Source organism: Cimex lectularius, unplaced genomic scaffold (genome assembly GCF_000648675.2).
Source record: "Cimex lectularius strain Harlan isolate CLEC.00 unplaced genomic scaffold, Clec_2.1 scaffold494, whole genome shotgun sequence".
Lineage (NCBI taxonomy): Eukaryota > Metazoa > Arthropoda > Insecta > Hemiptera > Cimicidae > Cimex > Cimex lectularius.
Genome location: NW_019393009.1, coordinates 34,817 through 55,755, shown reverse-complemented (window position 1 = coordinate 55,755; position 20,939 = coordinate 34,817). Strand labels below are relative to the sequence as shown.

Below are 20,939 nucleotides of genomic sequence, written 5' to 3'. Positions count from 1 at the left end.
GTATTAGTCAATCAAGGCTTTTCCTTTATTATTTATTTTTGCAAACGGATTGGCAGTAGTGGATTGGAAAGTCGAAAACAAATTAAGCTCCCTTTTGTATTACGGCCGTGACGGTATTGTGTAAATATGGAAATATTCCATTTCAGCGAACACCTTCTGATGGAGATCAGTCAAATAATCATACCTCCCTCGTATGACTTGTTTCACATAACAATTCCATTTCTATTTATGTATTATTATATTTATGTATTATGTATCTCTCAAAGACATTATAAGAACACCGTTTATAAATTTGTTTCTCATTATCATAATCGTATTTAATCATGCTATTGACTACATGATCAACTTGAGTGAATTCGCAAAGTCAAGTTCATAAAATCAAGGGATATAATTTGATGAGTTAAGAGCCAGAGTGAACCGTCTCACATTTCACCCGCGAAAATAGAAATTTGAAATATAATTATTAATATAAAACAACTATAAATATTACTATTGATAAAATATGAATATTAAAGGAATTTAACCATATCACCACATTGGTTTCAAGATGCTTAGTAATAATGTAAAATTTGAAGACAGAATACGTAAAACAAACGGAATTAGCTTTTATCCGGGGTGAGAAAATGGTGACCATCTCGTATTTCACTTAATTTATCTCGGAACATGAATAGGAATTTGAAAGACGCACTTGTTCGAATTAACTTACTAAGCAAATCTAATCTTTAAGGAACGGAAAGTGAATCGGTATAAGAATGGTTAAATATATCACATTGTGGTCCTCAAAGAATTATACGATTTTTATCGATTCTACCAAAAGGGCAAATTCTTCCATTAAACACGAACTTTACTAATCTTAACTTGAGGTGCATTTAACCAATCCAAGAATAGAAAGTTAAAAAAAAATCTTGTAATATAAAGTTCTTATTTCATATAAAGTTCAAATATTTGTCCAATCGACAAAAACTTAGGTCTGATAAGTTGATTATATTTCGTCTTACATGCTTTCAACTTTTTTTTTTTTTTTTCTGGGGCTTCCGACATCTAGGTCATTTCAGCCCCCTACTAAGTCTATATTCTATATTCTATACCCGTTCAAACACAACATTCATACAAATAAATACATTTATACACTTAAATACATCCATACAGTTCACTCAATCCGTTTGGTCGGTGGAGTTCTTGGTATTCCTCCACCGACCTACACTTAAACTAAACTGGATTGGGGTCGATGGGGTACTTTTATAAATATTCCGCCATCGGCCCCGAACACACACTCACTCGCTTTCAACGTTCGAGGGGCGATGATGACGTTATATTCACACTCAAACCTCGCCATTCACGCTAATAAATACATGCACACAGACAAAACATATAGACACTTAACACATAAGACATACTATATACAATAAAAAAAACCCAATTTCCCCTAAAAAGCGGAACAGGGGACTCTGAAAGTCTCTACCGTCTTGGCCTTCTTTCTTTGTACTGTACCTAAAGCGGTTTCCGGCTCCTTACAGTTTATTGGCTTTCAGCTTTGTGTTGCTTTTTTATTATAGACGGAAGCTGATAGAACTCTGGAGTCAGAATGAGAGAGCATTAAAAAAAAAAAAAAAAAAAAAAAAAAAAAAAAAAAAAAAAAAAAAAAAAAAAAAAATAAAAAAAAAAATAGTAATCATAATACATGTTCCTCACTCTCCCCAATCTTGTTCTTGTTTCTTCTCTTTGTTGTTGATTTTCTTTGTTAATTTTCTCTTTCACTGTTTGTCTGACGGTCGCATCTCAAACCCACCTGTCGAGCTCTTTGTCACAGTCGAAAATTCGACTGTGTCCAGGATGGGCCTCGCGGAGCCTCGCGGAGGCGGCTCGAAGGGATGTTAAACATTCAGGTGGGGAGGTATGGCCATTTCATAAACTTTATCATATCTTGTTCTTACNTGAAGGGCTTTGGCCCGACGGATATAGGATTGGGTTTTATTGCGAAGGGCTCGGAAGGAAGAGTGGTCTTCAGGAAGTTTGGTTCGACGAAAGCGCCTTCTTGCAGCTTCCCGTCTTTTGATTAGTGCTCTAATTTCGTCGTTTAACCAAGGAGAAGGAGGACGACGGATAGTGTGGGAGCTGCTTTTCTTTGAGCAGTAATCAAGTGCTGCAAGGTGCTCGTGTTTAAATTTCTACCCCATGCAGGGCAGGCGTAGGTCAGTATAGAGACACTTATTGCCTTATACATAACCAGCCTATGTCTGTAGCTTATGCCCCATGTTGCTCCGCATATAGATTTAGCCGCAGCAAACCTGGAACACGCCTTACTCTTGGTCAGCTTGACATGCTCTCTAAAACTCAGGTAACTGCCTATGGTAACTCCAAGGTATTTGACCTGGTTCACACATTTTACTGTCTTCCCTTCTATTCTAATCACTGGAGGGCGGTTCACACATTTTACTGTCTTCCCTTCTATTCTAATCACTGGAGGGCTTCGAGGGTTTAATTTCCCTTTCAGTAGTACCAGGGCTGTTTTTTCGTGAGCTATATCAAGCTTGACTTCATATTTCCATTGTTGTACTATCCGCACGGCTTCTGCACCAGATCTTTCCAATTGTGCTTTTGTTGGAGCCTCTAGCAGCACAACAAGGTCATCTATATAGGCAATTCCTTTCATGCCGTTTCCGTTTAGCCTTTCAACAACCTCGTTGAATTGTATATTCCAAAGAAATGGTCCCAATACTGATCCCTGGGGTACCCCCATGGTCACTTCCCTCGTACAACTTACATCATAAGATTCCAAGTTGACGAGTCTTTGACTCAGGTAACTCCACAGGAGACGACAAACATCCCTCGGAACATCCCTTTGTTTCAAACAGCTTATGAGGGCTGGCCACCACATGTTATCAAAAGCTTTTTTGATATCGAAGAGCAGACCTACTACATATTTGTGGGTTGAATTTTCTACAGCCATCATAAGTTCTGTTATTGCGTGCGTCGTTGATTTACCCTCTATGCCACCAAATTGCATGGGGTGCAGGGTTATTGACTGTTTTAACCGCATATGCATCATTTGCTCCAGTACCTTTCCCACTGTAGGCAGTAGGGAAATGAGCCTGTAGGAGCTAGTCTGGTCTGGGGGTCTACCGGACTTTAAAATTGGGCAAATTAAGGCCTTTTTCCACGCAGTTGGAAAATAGCCCACTTCAAGGCAATCTGTCATCAATTGAAGCAGATATTCTGATGTGACAGGGAAAGTGTCTTTAATAATTTTAGCTTCGACGCCATCCCATCCTGGGGCTCCAGCACCTCGCAACCTCCTAATAGCACTAGTGAGTTCACCAAACGACCAAGGTTCGCAATGTGGAGGAGAAATAGATATTCCAGCGGCTTTCCTCACATCAGAGTGACGCAAGGAATCCTCCGAAACATCGTCCCTGGGAAAGGCGTTTTCAAGAAGCAACTCACCATTCTTTCTAAAATCTGGAGGAGTATTTCTAAACGTGGTTGTGACCGGTCTACGGCAGAGTTTGTCAAAAACAATCCTGGTATGAAGGCCCCATGGGCTGGTACGCTCTTCTTCCACGAAGTTTTTCCAGCTTTGTCTTTTCTTTTTTCTGAGTTGCTTCTTAAATTTGTTTTTTGCCGCATAGTACGACAGCTTTAGCTGTTCTCTAACACTTGGTTCTCTGCAGCTCTGGTACTCCTTCCTAGCTCGAAGAGACCTGTGTTTGAGTTCAGACAGATGGTCATCCCACCATGCAATTTCACGTTTGTTGTTCGCTCTAGTCTCAAGATATCTGACATGATGTCCCAAAATTGTGGAGATTATGGCCACTTTCGCGTCAATTTCATCCTGCGTTTTTGCAGGCCATAGGAGTTCAGGACTTCTCACAATTAGTTCTCCCTGAACTACGCTTTTTAAGGCTTTTTTACATATTCCATCTAGTTTTATGCGCTTTCTTTTACGTTTTGTCACGAAGGAATTTGCTTGGGTTATTTCTAGTGTGATCCATGCATGATCACTGTGGGTAGCATCATTGTCTATATTAAAATTTGAGACCAGCGACAGAAGATCAGGGCTTACCATCATTAAGTCGATGGCTGATTTTCCATGTACGTTGCAAAAGGTCATAGGGGATTCTTCCGTGTTCAACAATTCTACATTATTGGACGCGATAAAGTCAATGACTTCTTCGCCACGGGACATGAAAGTCTCTACCGTGCTCTTCTTAAATCCGGCGGCATGCCTACACGCTCTCTGTATGGAGCCAAGGCATTACACGCCTCTATTATGTGCGACACATCCCTAGAGAGCACAGTTCCCAGCCTGACTCGGAACCTACGGTTCTCCAGGAAACTCCGGATGAACCGCGGCAATTTGCCTCTTAGACCGAAATCGTGACATTTCCGTAGTATCGTGTATCTCCACGTCGTATGATACGCCTTCTCGAGGTCGAAGAACACGGCCAGAGCGTGCTCTCTGTTCAAGAACGTGTCCTGAAGGTCGCCCTCGAGATGACATGCATGATCCACCGCAGAGCGATTCCTACGGAATCCCGCCTGATACTGGCTGTAAAATCTCTTTGTCTCCAGGTGCCAAGGCAAACGACCGTTCACCATAGACTCCAGGACTTTGCTCAAGCAGGTTGTCAACGAAATCGGTCTGTAACTCGTAGCCAGGCTTGGATCCCTACCCTCTTTAAGAATAGGTATGATAAGCGCTTCTCGCCAACGATCGGGGTAAGAGCTCGAATCCCATATGTTGTTGAACAAGTCCAACAAGCGCCTCTTCGCACCCTGGGGAAGGTGGCGAAGCATCTCATATGAGATACCGTCACACCCGGGGCTTGAATTCCGGGTTCGCCCCAACGCGGACTCGAACTCTCCCATCGTCAGAGGCATTTTGTACGCTTCACTGGTACCGCCGCCGAAGTCTCTGTTTTCCTTTGTCGGGAGGTATCAGAATATGCTTCGGAACTGGACACCGCGGTGAAATGCCGCGCCAGTTCTTCAGCAACCTCCGAGGCTTCCGTCACACTCCCGCGTTCGGTGGTCAATATCGGTACCGACGGAGATCTGGATCGGCCAGTGAGTGCTCTGACCCTTTCCCATACTTCTCTGGCGGAGGTGTGGCAGGTCATCTCAGATACATACCTCGCCAGGCTGTCCTTTTGGGCTTGGGACAAGGTACGCCTCTCTCTAGCCCTTTTTACTTTAACGTTTGCAAGGTTCTCCTCCGTCGGATGTCTTCTAAACCGCCGGAATGCTCGCTTCTTCACCGCGTGTGCACGGCTGCAGGCATCGCTCCACCAAGGAACCGGTGGCCTACAAGTAGACCCGCCGGTCCTGGGGATGGATCTGCCTGCAGCGCGGTTGATTTCCTGCTCAAAGAGGAGGAGATCCGTGTCGACATCCCCTGTTAACTGAGGTGCCGACACCATCGCAGAGAAAAGCTCCCAATCCGCACGCTTCAGGCTCCACTTCGTAGGAGTGTGATATACTCCTCTCGAGACGGAACTCCTCAACACTATCGGAAAGTGGTCACTCAGGTGGGGGTCCCCTAATGGAGACCATTCTAACCGGGTGGCCAGGGATGGTGAGGCTAACGACAGGTCGATCGCGCTAAATCGGCCTGTGCTAAAATCATTATATGCAGCAAAGCCGGTGTTTAAGAAGACCAGGTCAGACTCCCCTATTAGGTTGCCATCTATCTGCCCCTAGCGTCTGATCGCATCGATCCCCACCATGTATTGTGTGAGTTAAAATCACCCAACACCAGAAGTGGTGGGGGAGCTGCTCGATTAGTCAGTGACCTCACTGCTGTGCCACGGTCCATCTGGAGGAAGATTGACGGAACACAGAATGAAGTTCATTGGCGCCGCTATCCTCGCTGCGATCGCCTGTATTTCCGTGTTTATCCTCACCTCATGTACCGGTACGTTTTCTCTTATTAAGATGGCCACTCCTCCATGCGCCCTACCGCCCGGATCCGGCTGCACCTCTCTAGAGAATGTTTTGTACCCCGTCAGTTCGAGGCGCGCCTCTGGGCGGATTCGGGTTTCTTGTAGGAGTATCGCCATCGGTACATTAACTGCAGCATTTGTCTTTTGCTATTTATACCTCAGCAGTTAGTTCCATTGCTGAATGGACTCCATTATTCGCTTCCTTTTTTCTTTCTCATGTTCGGTCTGGTTCGACCCTTCTGCCACCCCTTTTTCCTCCTTGCCGGAGCATCAGTGGCTGCTGAAGAAGTATCTGACACCAGACGTCACTGCTATGTCCGTCACCCAATCATGGCCGGACGGACCTGTTGAAATTGAAGCTACCGCCAAGGAAGGCGGCAGCTTTGGTGGGGGCATGTTCGCCCCTGGCTTGTCGGGCTGCCTCCCACGAACAGCCTCGACTCCCCGTGCCGGGGACATTTGGGAAGAGGATGTTGCTGGGGGGGCCAAGGGCTTTGGCGACTTCTCCTCTCTGAGGATCAGCCGCCAGGGTTTGCTCCAGGACGCACGGCCCAGGAGCGGGACGAGCTACTGCTTGGGCATATTTCCCTCAAAGCCCTTACTTTCGACCACTGCCCTGGCCTCACGAAAGCTCATTTTATCTATTGTTTTTAATTTCTGTACCTCTCGTTCTTTCGAGAGGACGGGGCAGCTGGCGGATCGAGCCGTGTGGCATCCCCCGCAGTTCACGCAAGTGGGAGGGTCTGAGCACGCAGATTCTTTTGGGTGTTCTTCCCTCCCACACTCACACACTTCCTGCGCGGATTTACATCGCAGGGAGATATGAACAAATTTCTGGCAACGATAGCACCTTTGCGGATGTGGGATATAAGGGCGGACTTTCAATTTGTAGAACGCTGCTCTTATTTCGTCTGGGCATCGCGGGGCGTTGAAAGTGAGGATTAGACTCGCGGAAGGGACAATTTGTCTGTTCCGGCGAATGTTCATCCTCCTCACCTCCAAAACACCCTGGTCCTCTAGGCCTTCTTTGATGTCATCGACGCTGCTATTCATGAGGTCACGGCATACTACTACCCCTCTAGAGGTGTTCAACCTTTGATGAGGGGTAACCTCGACCTCATGTCCAGCAAGCGCCTTTAATGACATCAGTTTTGCCTCGATTTCTTTCCCAGTCACTCCTATGCATATTTTTCCATCTCTACTTTTTGTGATAGAGTTTGTTTTCCCTATCTTCTTTATTTCCTTGTGTAGATGGAAAGGGCATGTGGATTTAAAATCTCCCTCTTTCCTTGCTACATTATAGTACCTCTCTGGTATGCCTCAGCGAGAGGAGTAATTCCCATGTTCCCGAGACCCAGCGACGAGGCACCATTTCGCGAATTCTTTTTCTTTTCTTTCTTTTCCTTCTTCTCTACTATTACTTCTTTTCTCTTTTTTTGTGCCGGTGTCAAAGGAGACACAGGTACATTCTCTGTTCTTGTTGCACTCTTTGGCGAGTTGGTGGGAATTCTTTTTCTTTCCCAGCAACAGGAACGAAGCCTTCATCCTCCAACGTATGAGAAGGAGTGGATGGTTGAGGAGAGGTGGTTGAAGGGTTTGCAGTGGATGGGGGGGCGTGGGTCTGGGAAGTAGAGGGAAGCAAATCCTTCGGTGGGATTGAGAAAGGAGTTGGGAGAGGTGGTGGTGTTGGGATAGGAGGGGGTGTTGTCGGGCTGGTCGGGCCCGGGTTAGGCGGAGTAGGCACTTTTACTCCTAGATTATTTTCTTTCTTTTTCATTTTCATCATTTATTGTGTTTTGTCTGTAAGGATGTATTGTGACATGTGTGTACAGTTCTCAGCCTTTGGGGTCGGTCCCCGGCCCGCTCGAGCGATACCCCACGCGCCCCACAAACCGTGTGGCCTCGAGAGCGCCCGCCGCGATGCCCAGCACGGTAACCATCCAGTCGCCAGCTGGCAGTACTAGGCATCGTGCCCTTATACACGAGGTGATAGGACAGCCTCCCCGGTGGCTATTCCGGGGTTCGGGTCCCTGTACTACCTCGCGGCCCGGGTTGTTGGTGTGGTGTGATGTGCACGGTGATTTGCGTTTGTTTTCTTCGGGTTCCGAGGCCCTTGGCCGCGTGCATCGGCCTGTGTGTTGGTGGTGACATGCTGACGGAAGACCGAACACCGTCCAAGTCTCCCGCCCTCACTCCACCAAGTGTTAGGTTTGGCGGAGTTATGTCCGTACTGGCTCGCCAATCCCAGGACGTGAGACTTTGAGTTCGTCTCAAGAACCATCCTAGGGACGGTAGCCCTACGGTATATATAATGTAAATGTACTTATGTCAGTGTAGGTGTATAGGTGTGTTATGTATGTGGACGCAGTTTACCCTCATGCCCGGTAGGCTCTTTCAACTTGTTATAATAAGTATCATAGTATAACAAAATACAAAAAGGGGAGTCATTTTTTATTGAACACTTATAAAGAGGGGGAATGTATGATTTTCAGAACAAGTAATATATTATTGCAATGTTATTGTAAACAAATTAATAAAAACAACCTTTTTTTTTGCATTCAGCAGTTTTCATAATCACTAGATCTAGGGGATTCATATTTCAGCCTATAATCGTACTTAAATGTACCGCAGTTGATGATAAGGGCGTCAAACGCATATTTGCCACGTTATCGGTTCCGGGCAAAACCCATTTCTTTTAAATTGATAATGGCATGAAAAATTTTAATAAATTGGTTTGACCCTCTCTTCCACGACACCCAATGCGTTAAGCCATCCTCAATGACAAAAGTTACCATACTACTTTAAACGTGTTTGTAGCTTGTTTCTAAAACGCTTCAAAAATTAAATCAAAACAAATTTACAAATATATTTTATTATTATTTTCTGTTTCTAGAGGACGTCTTTTGTGATTTAAGACAGGCAGAATCTTTTTTATGAATTGTCTCAATAAATAATATCTTAAACATATTTATGCTTTATTATATCTTAAACTGAGATGCTAACAGCCCAGAATCATCATTAATCATGCTAGCATCCCACATTTTACTCGCAAAATTTCATTCTATAATGTTAAAATAAAATCATATTATGATACTTTTCTCTAATTAAACATTGAACCTTGAACAAAATACATAACGAACAAAACCTATCAGATAACTAAAAATTACAATTTAAATCTCAGGTGGCGAGGTTGGTCCCTCTGGTTCTCATCCATTTTATAATTTCAGTTACATTAACTAAAAATTTATTATCTCGGATGTAACGATTCAGACAACCTCTCACCTGCAAAAAAATGTGTACGGTGCATCGATCAAGCTGGAGAATCATTCTTTATCATTGATGCAGAGGAACATCATCTAATAGTGTTGGTACAACTTCCCTTAAAAAATTGAGGAACTGAACACGATTTAAAATTCGTGGAAATAAGATTTTTTTTATTGGCCTTATGATCTTGCATATTAGCCATAGTACGAATTCTTGTGTGTTCAAATTGGGGGTTATCGGGAAAAAAGGGCCAGAGGCGACGGTGGGAATCGAACCCACGACCGCGGCGTGAGAGTCTCTCATGCTAACCACTCGGCTACCGCCAAAAAATTGACGAACTGAGCACTATTTACATTTCGTAGAAATAAAGCCCCATTAATTAATTTCCGAGAAGTCCACATCAAACGATCATACTGTGAACCACCTGATGATGAAAAAAGTACGAATTTTTTTCCATAATCTAAAAGCCTTCTAAAATTTCGGAAAGAGGAATTCGAATTTTCGCGAACATACATTAATATATTCAGCATCTCGACGAAATTTCGCTGCCGATTTCTTTTTGCCATAGCTTCGTCATTTTTTGTCCCATTTAAAATCCGATTGCGCCATAGTTTTCTGCGTAACAAATACTTCAAAATGATTTGTCAGGATGCCGGGTCCTATTTGAAATTTTGAAATTGAACTGGGGATGAGGTACCCTGTTCAATTTTCCCCCAAAAAAGGTATAAATTTGAACCTAGACTAAAAAATGTTAAACACGTTTTTTCCCATAGCGTCATTGGTTTAAGAAAGAGCAAAATCAGCCGGGCCATCTAAAAAAAGATACCCTGTATACATATATTTTTATAGATTTTTTCCAAGAACATTTTTTTTCACAAAACAGAAAAAATAATATATATACAGGGTATCTTTTTTATGTGGCCGGGCTGATTTTGCTCTTAAACCAATGACACTATGGAAAAAAAACTTTAACATTTTTTTAGTCTACGTTCACATTTTTAGTTTTTTTGAGCTAATGAATACGATTTATGTTTTCATATATTTATATCTATCATACTATATATTACAAATTATCTACATAAATCGTATTCATTACCTTCCAGTTAAAAATGTATCTACTTTTTTATGGAATAAGTTACTACGTAGTTAAGAGCAAGTGAACAGAAATATAATCAACTTATCAGACTACACTTTAAACTCATATCGAAGTAAGTCTTTCTTGTGTCTTTCAGTGAACAATGATTTCAATGTACAGGAAAGATATATTGGAAGAATGTTTTTGATCTTTCTATTCGTCTCTGATTGGTTAAGGGCACGTCAAGTTGAGAGTGGTAAAGTTCATGTATAATGGAGGCCCGTTCGGGAGAATCGATAAAAATCGTATAAATCTTTGAAGAACACAGTGTAATAAATTAATCTATTTTTATAACATCCATTTCCGTTCCTTAAAGATTTATATTTTTTTAATAATCTTCCTGTTGAACTCCGAGTTAAATTATGTGAAATACGAGATGTTCAGCATTCTCCGAGCGAGGATAAATGCTAATTTAAAAACAAAATTGTATATGAACAATTTTATTTGAAATGTTTTGGTTCATTATCTAATTATTCAGCTTGTTTACGAAATCTATGTGAAAATTTTGCATTATGACTAAGCATCTTAGAACCACTGTAGTAGTTTAATTTCTTTAATATTAATATTTTAATTATCTTCAAATAAATAAGTAATTCTATCTATAAAAATATGAGTAAAAATATCGAAATTTTCTCTACGGTTGCACACCCATCGATATTTCAGAAACTAAAACCACTCATTTATTTCACAAGGCTGAGTTTGTTTAAATTCGTTTTTATAATAAAGTACAACTGTTTTGTTTAATATAGACAAAAGTTAGTTATGCCGATTTGTAAATGGGGATTTTAGAAGTTGCCCGGGGAAAAGATTTTTCTCCTGAGTCGAAACAACTTTTAGTAAAGCCGACGTCGAACAGCTTAAAGCTTTGATCGAGAATAATCCCTGTTGTACCACACAAGGAAAGTTGGGATAATACTTTCAGCATATGCAGTTTACGTAGGGTTAGGCTAACATAGATATTATAGAAAACCGTTTGTTTTTGCATAAATTAAATATAAATTTAAAAAGAAACAGACAGAAAAAAAACTATTGTCAGTCTGTCCATTTCATGAAATTATACACCATAAATAGCCATTAAGTGTTTACAATAATTTATCCATGTGCATCGATGGTATTGTCTGTAATTAAATTAAAAATTTAATCCATTATATTCTATTGACCAAATTACTTCTTTCAATTAATTATTCTTTTTATGTACGGTTTTTGGTTGAAATGAAAAAGTTATTGCCACGAGCGGAATTCGAACCCACGAACTTCGGCTAAATACGCCGCTGCTCTACCATATATAGCTCATGTGTTAGAAGAGCACCGGGGTATTTAGTCGAAGGTCGTGGGTTCGAAACCCGTCCGTGGCAATAACGTTTTCATTTCAACCAAAAATCTCTCATAAAAAGATTAATCAATTAAAAATTTAATGTTTTTAAACATTTTAATAAAAAACCTTGCCCGCGGTCTTTAAGAAAAATAAAACCTCTTGTTTTTAAAAATTGATTTTAAAACAAAAATTCATTTATCGAATATATAAATCCATTCATGTGACTGGACCCAAGGTTGAGCTAACTTCCGATCCCATATGTATATTAAGGGGAATTGGCACCTTCCACCTCGCGAGAACTTTGTTTCATTTCAATTAATTAAGGTTTTTAGTTGAGATCAATAAGTCAATGTCATTAGCGGGATTCGAACCCACGGACACCAACTTCCCATCTCAACCCCACCTTTTGAATTTTCCCTTCTTTTTGCCATTTTTTTAGTGGATCGAAGTCACGATAGCTCAGGTGGTAGTGTAGCGGCGTATCTAGCCGAAGGTCGTGCGTTCGAATCCCGCTCGTGACATTGACTTTTTTATCTCAACTAAAAACCTTAATTAATTGAAAGATATTAATTGGTCAAGCAGACCACGAAAACTAATTAATTTGTATCCTTTGTTCTTTACTTATAGTACGACGGTGAGTTCACGTTATAAAGTTTGATAATTAAACCCGTTTTTAATGGTGGAAAACGGGCATTCTCGTGTTAAAAATATGGCACCGCATTGGGTTACCATTTTTTCTCTAACTAGTTTTCAACAAGTTCTTCTTTGCATTGATGATAAAAATAATGTAGAAATGCTAACATGCTGAGATTATATTCTTCAAGCAGTGTAGCTTCCTTGGTTCAATTCAATTGACTTAATCCTTTTCTAAAGAAGTAATGGTCATTGACTGGTATTGCTGCAACCCTTTTTTTCTTGGTACCCTATATTTCCATTGAAGGTGGCAGTTTTTTCCTTCCGTTGGATAATCTACAAACTGGACTAGTCCAAAAATGGACTAGTTGCATTACATATACCCAAGTTCTTTAAGTGTCTTCTAAATGCCAGTAACGATTATAAAGCACCCTAGAGTACTGAGTATCCCCTACTAATTTGTCTCACTACATGTCCTTGCCTGTTTGGAGAGCTTTTAATCTTGAATTTGCTGTGTCTTACATCTCTGGAGTTCCTTCATTTCTCCTAATGTTTTTGGACCCATATTGATTCTGCTTTGAATTTGCTATCTCAAGGAAAAATACTACTTACGATCCTGAATCCCGAGTTATTCGCAGTAGAATGCAAAATTTAAATATACAATAAATTTTGTTTTAAGAACACGATTTTATGGGGTTGTGTGCAAAGGCATTTTAACAAGTAATAATTAGGATTAATTTATCCTAATCAACGTATTTAATTTTTTAAAACTTTCGAAACTTTTTTAATTATTACGTACAAGGAAATATCATTTAGAAGAAAACACTCCAGTTCAAAAAATATGGAACAAGCATTTATAATCTGCATAATTTAATTTACATAATCCCCCGGTGAAAACAAACGCCTCTTGTTTATTAAGAGAAGAGGGCAAAAGTGGGACCCTTTTCCTGATTTTTATAAAAAACCCTTCGGGTTTCCTAAAATTCCGCACGAAAGTTAGGCGATGACTGTCCATACATTCTCGTCAAAAATAATAAGGGGTAGAAAAACTGTTTAGTTTGCCCATTAAAATAATATGGTTAGTTATTAATTCAAGAAGAAAGAAGAAGAAACAAGAACAAGAAGAAAGCCAACTTTTTAATTTTTACTATTTTCCACTCTCTCGTTTCTGCGATTTTCGTCGCTGCGCTGGAAGTAATGCTGCGGAAATAATTCACACTGTTGCGGGTGATATTTTCCGGCAATGGTGAATACAGTTTACAGCAAAATTGATCTCGTATAACTTCAAAAGTGTTCGGTCATAAGTTGTTATATCCCCAAAGATATTGTAAGTAAGCTTTATTTTATTTAGATTTTAATTATATATTAGACAAGAGCACTCCTTCTAAATAAAAATATACCAGAAATGTTCTTGCTGTTGTTCATTTGTTATTGTTTTAATATCGTTAATCAACATTTATATTTACATAGGAGAATTAGATGTTAAATCCCTTAATACCAACAGGATAATGCGTCAGTTCATAATGAAAAGTTTCTTGAACACGAAGAAAATATTTTCTTGAGCATAGCTTGTAAAACAATTAACAATTTAATTACATTAATCCTTAATTCGTGCGTGCTTATTTTATGCATTTTTGTGTGGTACAAGGGCGGTCGAGGTAGATCGTAAAATTTCCACAGCGTCGGTACGCAACAATAAGTGCGCGCACAGCCCTCAATGTTATTCAAAAAGTTTGTTTGGATTGAAGATGAACCATGGACTGGGAAACCTTCTGTTTTCAACTTAGTTCGAGAGAAACATGTCAGCTCGCCAGTGTTCAATGAAAGCGACGAAACCATTCATTCTAGCTTACATCAACTTGGGAGGACATGGAAGGTGAGCAAATAAGATCCTCATAAATGGACCGAAGGCAACAAGCTTCTGCGTCTAAATATTTACCTTTCATTGCTTTTACGGTACAAAGTAGAGATGCTTTTTGAACCAATTGTCACATGCGAAGAAAAATACATACGGGACAAGTCGTGTTAAGATTGCCGTTGAGATATTGCAGTTTTATGTTTATATAACACGACTCGCAAGAATGGCACAATTACACAGAAGACAAAGACTTTGAGTGAGTAGAAATATTTTGATTGAATATAAAAAATATATTTTGCATTGTATAAATTCACTTTTTTCCACATCCTACATGTATTTGTTAAATTTAAACAATGTTTGTAAATACCTGGTCCTAAAGATGATCTCAATGAAGATCGAAACGTTGGCACGATAAAGAAAATGTTTTTTTTTTAAACCTTCATCTCACCAGACCGCATCTCACGATTTCTGAAAAATTATCGACTAACGGTCACTAATCGCCACACTTTCATAAAAGTCGTCAACATAGTATATTACACAATCCTTATTGTAGGGCTTATTTGTGACCTTATGCAGTTTGCATATCGGTGTACTTCTTTGTGCATATAATTTTAGAAATTTATTCTGCATTCTTTGCAACTTTTTAAAGGTTTGTGTTAGAGATAAAACTCCACCCTGCGGCTGCGTACAGGTTTTCCCTGTACTTTGTGTAATAATTATTTATTCTAAACACTGAGTGCTGAAAGGGAAGATTTAACAAGGGAAATAACTGTCCCGTTAAACCTTTGCATTTGTTAGCAACTGCATTAATGTGCTCTGTGAAGGAAGTTCTTCCATCCAGTTGAACTCTTGAGTATTTTACCGTATCAGTCCATTATATTTTTTCATTTTCTATCAGTCTTGTGTGATGTTGTGAGGGTAGCCCTTTAGGTGAATAAGATCGCAGGAGTTTTGTCAACGTTACTCATTGTTTTCTATATACGAAAGTGTCTCAAACTCTTTTGTAAGGCCCTCTTTTGTAATCGGTGTTACAGGGTGTCAATTCTCCATGATGAGGCATACAAAGCATTTTTATCTTTCTTCCAATTAAACTTTTTATTTGTACACATACATTTAGACTTTTGTTTTGTAAGTAAACTGCTTAATCACAATCCTGCCATAAAGAAGAGTACAAATGGGAAGAAAATATATATAAACTGTATTTGTGGTATTTGTTGATTTTCTAAGAGTTTATAAAGTTATTTTATTTTGTTTATTATAATTTTTCTAATTTCCTGTAAGGAATTAACAGCACTAAAAAGGTTCAAATTCATTACAAAAATATGTTTTTTACATTTCTGAAAAGCACCATTTTTTATATTGACCAGTTCGACGTGATAGCGACGAACATTGAAAAAAAAATTAATCTAAGTGATTTTAAACATCCATTATTAGAGGAAACTAAACATAAAAAGCGAAGTTTACCTTTATGTGAAACAAAAACTATTTGCTTTATGGTCATGCACGAATGATAATAGGTCCTCTTCGGTATTTCCATTAGCTGACAATCTTGTTTCAAACAAAGCAGCCCATTTATAAAATCAAGCATACAATCCATATTACTAATAGGCTAGGGATACTAGGAAAAGGGGTTTGTGCTCCCGAGGAACTCCAGCCTTCTAGCTTATTGTACCTGTATACAACCTATATTAAATTTTATGTCTGGATATTTTGGATGTATACAACAATTTTCTAGTGCAGATCGGAAGGATTTATTTTCAGTAAGCATTCGCTCGGCTCGTCAGCCAATTAGACATATATCTGCTGGCAATCCGGAGAAGGCGATAATGATCTCGCACAAATTCAGCGAGGCGTGTTCTATTGTGTAACAATATTCGTGTAGAGATAAAATGTTTCTGACTGACAAAATGAGGAAGATGTGATCACAAATAAGTAGAAGTATAAAGCCAATATATATATATATATATATATATATATATATATATATAAAATTACGTAATGAGCCCCTATTTTTTGTTCCATATGTAAATTAAATGCATTGATAAAAAATGGGGTAACTCAAAGAAAGATTTATCTAGTGATCAATAAATATATTATTTTCCAAATTGAAATTTTATGAAATTCTTTAACTGACTACGTATACGTGTCTAACTTTTTCAGAATGTTGTTCATGTTTTCAATTAAAAAATAAATAATAATAATTTTAGGCTTTCTGGTGTCAATTAACTTTGTTTAGTAATTTACTTTCATTAACAATAATCTTTACCTACTCCCGGGCATGACGGTAAACTGCGTCCACATACATAACACACCCATACACCTACACTGACACAAGTACATTTACATTATATACACCTTAGGGCAACCGTTCCTAGGAAGGTTCTTGAGACGAACTAAAAATCTCACATCCTGTGATTGGCGACCCAGTACGTACATAACTCCGCCACACCTAACACTAGGTGGCGTGAGGGCGGGGGACTTGGATGGTGTCTGGGCCTCCGTCAGCATGCAACCACAAACACACAGGCCGCTGCACGCGGCCAAGGGCCTCGGAACCCGAATATAACAAACGCAAATTACCGTGAACAACACACCCCACAAACAACACACAGTTTTCATCTGGAGGTGGCGATCTCCCGGTCTCTTTGAGTGTCCATGAACCCTGCGCCTGTGAGGGTACAGGAGGAAAACTGGGTTACGGCACTCCCGGGCCGCGAGGTAGTACAGGGACCCGAACCCCGGAATAGCCACCGGGGAGGCTGTCCTATCACCTCGTGTATAATGTTGTGATGCCTAGTACTGCCAGCTGGCGACTGGATGGTTACCGTGCTGGGCGTCGCGGCGGGCCCTCTCGAGGCCACACAGGTTGTGGGGCGACTGGACAATAACTCGAGCCGGCCGGGAGGTCGACTCCAAAGGCAGAGAACTGTATACACATGTCACAATACAACCGTACAGACAAAACACAATAGCCGATTAATAATGAAAATGAAAGAAAATAACCCAGGAGTAAAAGTGCCTACTCCGCTCAACCTGGGCCCAACCAGCCCAACAACAACACCCCCTCCTAATCCAACTCCCCCTATTAACACCCTAACTCTCCCTCAATTCCCTACTACAAAAAATCCGGGGAAAGCATGGGGATTACTCTTCTTACCGAGACGTTTGTGACGCGATATTTCAACGTTGCAAGGAGAGAAGGAGATTTTAAATTTACGTGCCCTTTTCTCCTTCACAAGAGCATAAAAGAAAATCTTGGCAACACTAGCTCTGTAACCAAGAGCCGGGATGGGAAAATATGTATTGGTGTAATAGGAAAACGCAATGATGAGAAGCTTACAAAATTAAAGACCCTTGCTGGATATGAGGTTGAGGTCACCCCTCATTATAGGTTGAATACCTCAAGAGGGGTAGTAATGTGTCATGATCTTATGAATAGTAGCGTCACTGATATAAAAGAAGGCCTTGAGGACCAGGGGGTACTAGAGGTGAGGAGGATGAATACTCGCCGGAATGGACATGTTGTCCCATCGGCGAGTCTGATCCTCACCTTTGACATGCCAAGGTGCCCCGATGAAATAAAAGCTGCTTTTTATAAATTAAGGGTCCGACCATACATCCCTAGCCCCCAGAGATGTTACAGGTGCCAAAGATTTGGGCATATCTCCCTGAGATGTAAATCTCCCCATGAGGTCTGCGAGTGTGGTATGGAGGGGCATCCGAAAGAATCCGGATGTGCCAACCCCCACGTGCGTAAATTGCAGCGGCAATCATACCTCGCGATCACCCGATAGTCCTGTGTTATTGAAAGAACGAGAAATACAAAAATTAAAAGTCCTCAATAATATGAATTTTAGAGAGGCCAGGATAGTTGTTGAGAGAAGGGGCAACGCGGGGACGTATGCCCAGGCAGCAGCACGTCCTACTCTGGGGCCGACGGCTCCTAAGGAAGTTGCCTCCGCCAATGCCCCCCTGTCTGCACCGGGGGCAAAATTAATGGTGGCCAACGCCACCCACGCCAAAAGGATGATTACATCCTCTTCACAAACGTCCCCAGCACATAGTGTCAAGGCCAGCCTGGAAAAGCAGCCAAACACCACGGGGACGACGATGCCCCCACCTAAGCTTCCGCTTCCCGTGCCGGAAGCTATTACTCCGTCAAGTCCGTCCCGTATAAACTGGGTGACGGACTTAGAAGCAACGTCTGGGTCAGTTACTTTTTCAGCAGCCACTGATGCTCCGGCAAGGAGGAAAAAGGGGTGGCAGAAGGGTCGACCCAGATCGAACATGAGAAAGAAAAAAGGAAGCGACTAATGGAGTCCATTCTGCAATGGAACTGCAGGGGTATAAATAACAAAAAACAAATGCTGCAGTTAATGGTCAGGGAACATGTACCGATGGCGATACTCCTACAAGAAACCCGAATCCGCCCGGAGGCGCGCCTCGAACTGAGGGGGTATAAAACCAGCCGGATCCGGGCGGTAGGGCGCATGGAGGAGTGGCCATATTAATAAGAGAAAACGTACCGGTACATGAGGTGAGGATAAACACGGAAATACAGGCGATCACAGCGAGGATAGCGGCACCGATGAACCTCACTCTGTGTTCCGTCTATCTCCCTCCAAATGGATCGCGGCACAGCAGTGAGGTCACTGCCCTGGTCGAGCAGCTGCCCCCGCCAGTTTTGGTGTTGGGCGATTTTAATTCGCACAACACATGGTGGGGGTCGATGCGAACAGAAGCTAGAGGGAGATAGATGGCAACCTAATAGGGGAGTCTGACCCGGTCTTCTTAAACACCGGCTTTGCTGCATATAATGATTTTAGCACAGGCCAATTTAGCGCGATCGACCTGTCGTTAGCCTCAACATCCCTGGCCACCCGGTTAGAATGGTCTCCATTAGGGGACCCCCACCTGAGTGACCACTTTCCGATAGTGTTGAGGAGTTCCGTCTCGAGAGGAGTGTAACATAATCCCACGAAGTGGAGCCTGAAGCTTGCGGATTGGGAGCTTTTCTCTGCGATGGTGTCGGCACCTCAGTTAACAGGGGATGTCGACACGGATCTCCTCCTCTTTGAGCGGGAGATCAACCGCGCTGCGGGCAGATCCATCCCCAGGACCGGTGGGTCTACTTGTAGGCCACCGGTTCCTTGGTGGAGCGATGCCTGCAGCCGTGCACACGCGGTGAAGAAGCGAGCATTCCGGCGGTTTAGAAGACATCCGACGGAGGAGAACCTTGCAAACGTTAAAGTAAAAAGGGCTAGAGAGAGGCGTACCTTGTCCCAAGCCCAAAAGGACAGCCTGGCGAGGTATGTATCTGAGATGACCTGCCACACCTCCGCCAGAGAAGTATGGGAAAGGGTCAGAGCACTCACTGGCCGATCCAGATCTCCGTCGGTACCGATATTGACCACCGAACGCGGGAGTGTGACGGAAGCCTCGGAGGTTGCTGAAGAACTGGCGCGGCATTTCACCGCGGTGTCCAGTTCCGAAGCATATTCTGATACATTCCGACAAAGGAAAACAGAGACGGAACGCACTGAGATCGACTTCGGCGGCGGCACCAATGAAGCGTACGACATGCCTCTGACGATGGAAGAGTTCGAGTCCGCGTTGGGGCGCACCCGGAATTCAAGCCCCGGGTGTGACGGTATCCCATATGAGATGCTTCGCCACCTTCCCCAGGGTGCGAAGCGGCGCTTGTTGGCCTTGTTCAACAACATATGGGATTCGGGCTCTTACCCCGATCGTTTGCGAGAAGCGCTTATCATGCCTATCCTTAAAGAGGATAGGGATCCAAGCCTGGCTACGAGTTACAGACCGATTTCGTTGACAACCTGCTTGAGCAAAATCCTGGAGTCTATGGTGAACGGTCGTTTGACCTGGCACCTGGAGACAAAGGGATGTTACAGCCAGTATCAGGCGGTATTCCGTAGGAATCGCTCTGCGGTGGATGTCGAAAGCCCCAGCAAAAAAAAAAATCTTTACCGAAATTTTTTATGCTTTCTATACAAAACTAGGTTAAATTACGAAAAAAATATAAATTGCAACAAATTTATAGAAAGGGCGGAGTAAATAATTATCAAGAATAATGGACGGAAAAGGTGCGTGAGAGATGAGCCCCTGCTGTGAACGAGATTGATGGGCGGCTATAAGAAAAACGTGGGCGAGAGAAAAATGCCTAAAAACTTTAAAATTACTGAGATTCCAAATCATCATGTGAATGAATATAACAACATAAAATTCAATTTGTTATAAAATTGTTTTAAACCTATATATAAGTTGAATAATTTTTTTGGTCGAATGTGTTTATTCACAGAAATTACAAATAAAGGCTGATATACATTTACAACCTTACGAATCTAAATCAATTCTCGTCGTTATGCTTTCGGGAAATCTGGCTTCAGACTAACTTGTTTGTTAAATAAAAGTCATTTTAAAATTTCTAGAGTGGGAGAGAGTGCTGATGACAATTCTAGGAGCAACACCTGCATCCTAGCATTGTCATCACATTATTTTTTTAACACAATGTTTATACTCGTATATAACTCCTCCCCCCTTAGAGAGTGCTTCCCTGGAAGCTCGTGAAAGAAAAAGAAAAAATGACAATTATAAAAATTTGAACTAACTTATTCTATGCTAAGATATTATTTTACATTTGCAATGAACCACACCTGTGGTTACTTAAGGCTAACATACTTTTCTTATATCTATACAAAATAATGGTGATTACAGTTAATATGACGGGTAGAATTATATACAGAAGGATAGTCCAAAGGCTGGGATTAACAT

The 20,939-nt window shown here is 41.5% G+C and overlaps 2 protein-coding genes across 2 annotated transcripts; one reads left to right on the top strand and one right to left on the bottom strand.

Annotated features, from left to right (window-relative positions):
• Positions 1-6,509: 6,509 nt before the first annotated feature.
• On the bottom strand, positions 6,510-7,088 carry LOC106673042. The gene has a single exon (XM_014404957.1). The coding sequence runs from the start codon at positions 7,086-7,088 to the stop codon at positions 6,510-6,512; it is 579 nt and encodes a 192-aa protein (XP_014260443.1).
• Positions 7,089-17,284: 10,196 nt separating this feature from the next.
• On the top strand, positions 17,285-17,941 carry LOC106673041. Its single transcript, XM_014404956.1, has one exon. The coding sequence runs from the start codon at positions 17,285-17,287 to the stop codon at positions 17,939-17,941; it is 657 nt and encodes a 218-aa protein (XP_014260442.1).
• Positions 17,942-20,939: the final 2,998 nt, after the last annotated feature.

Bases quoted from the DNA above. Each gene is read 5' to 3' on its own strand.
- LOC106673042 (XM_014404957.1), bottom strand. From the start codon at position 7,088: ATGTCATTAAAGGCGCTTGCTGGACATGAGGTCGAGGTTACCCCTCAT.
- LOC106673041 (XM_014404956.1), top strand. From the start codon at position 17,285: ATGGGGATTACTCTTCTTACCGAGACGTTTGTGACGCGATATTTCAAC.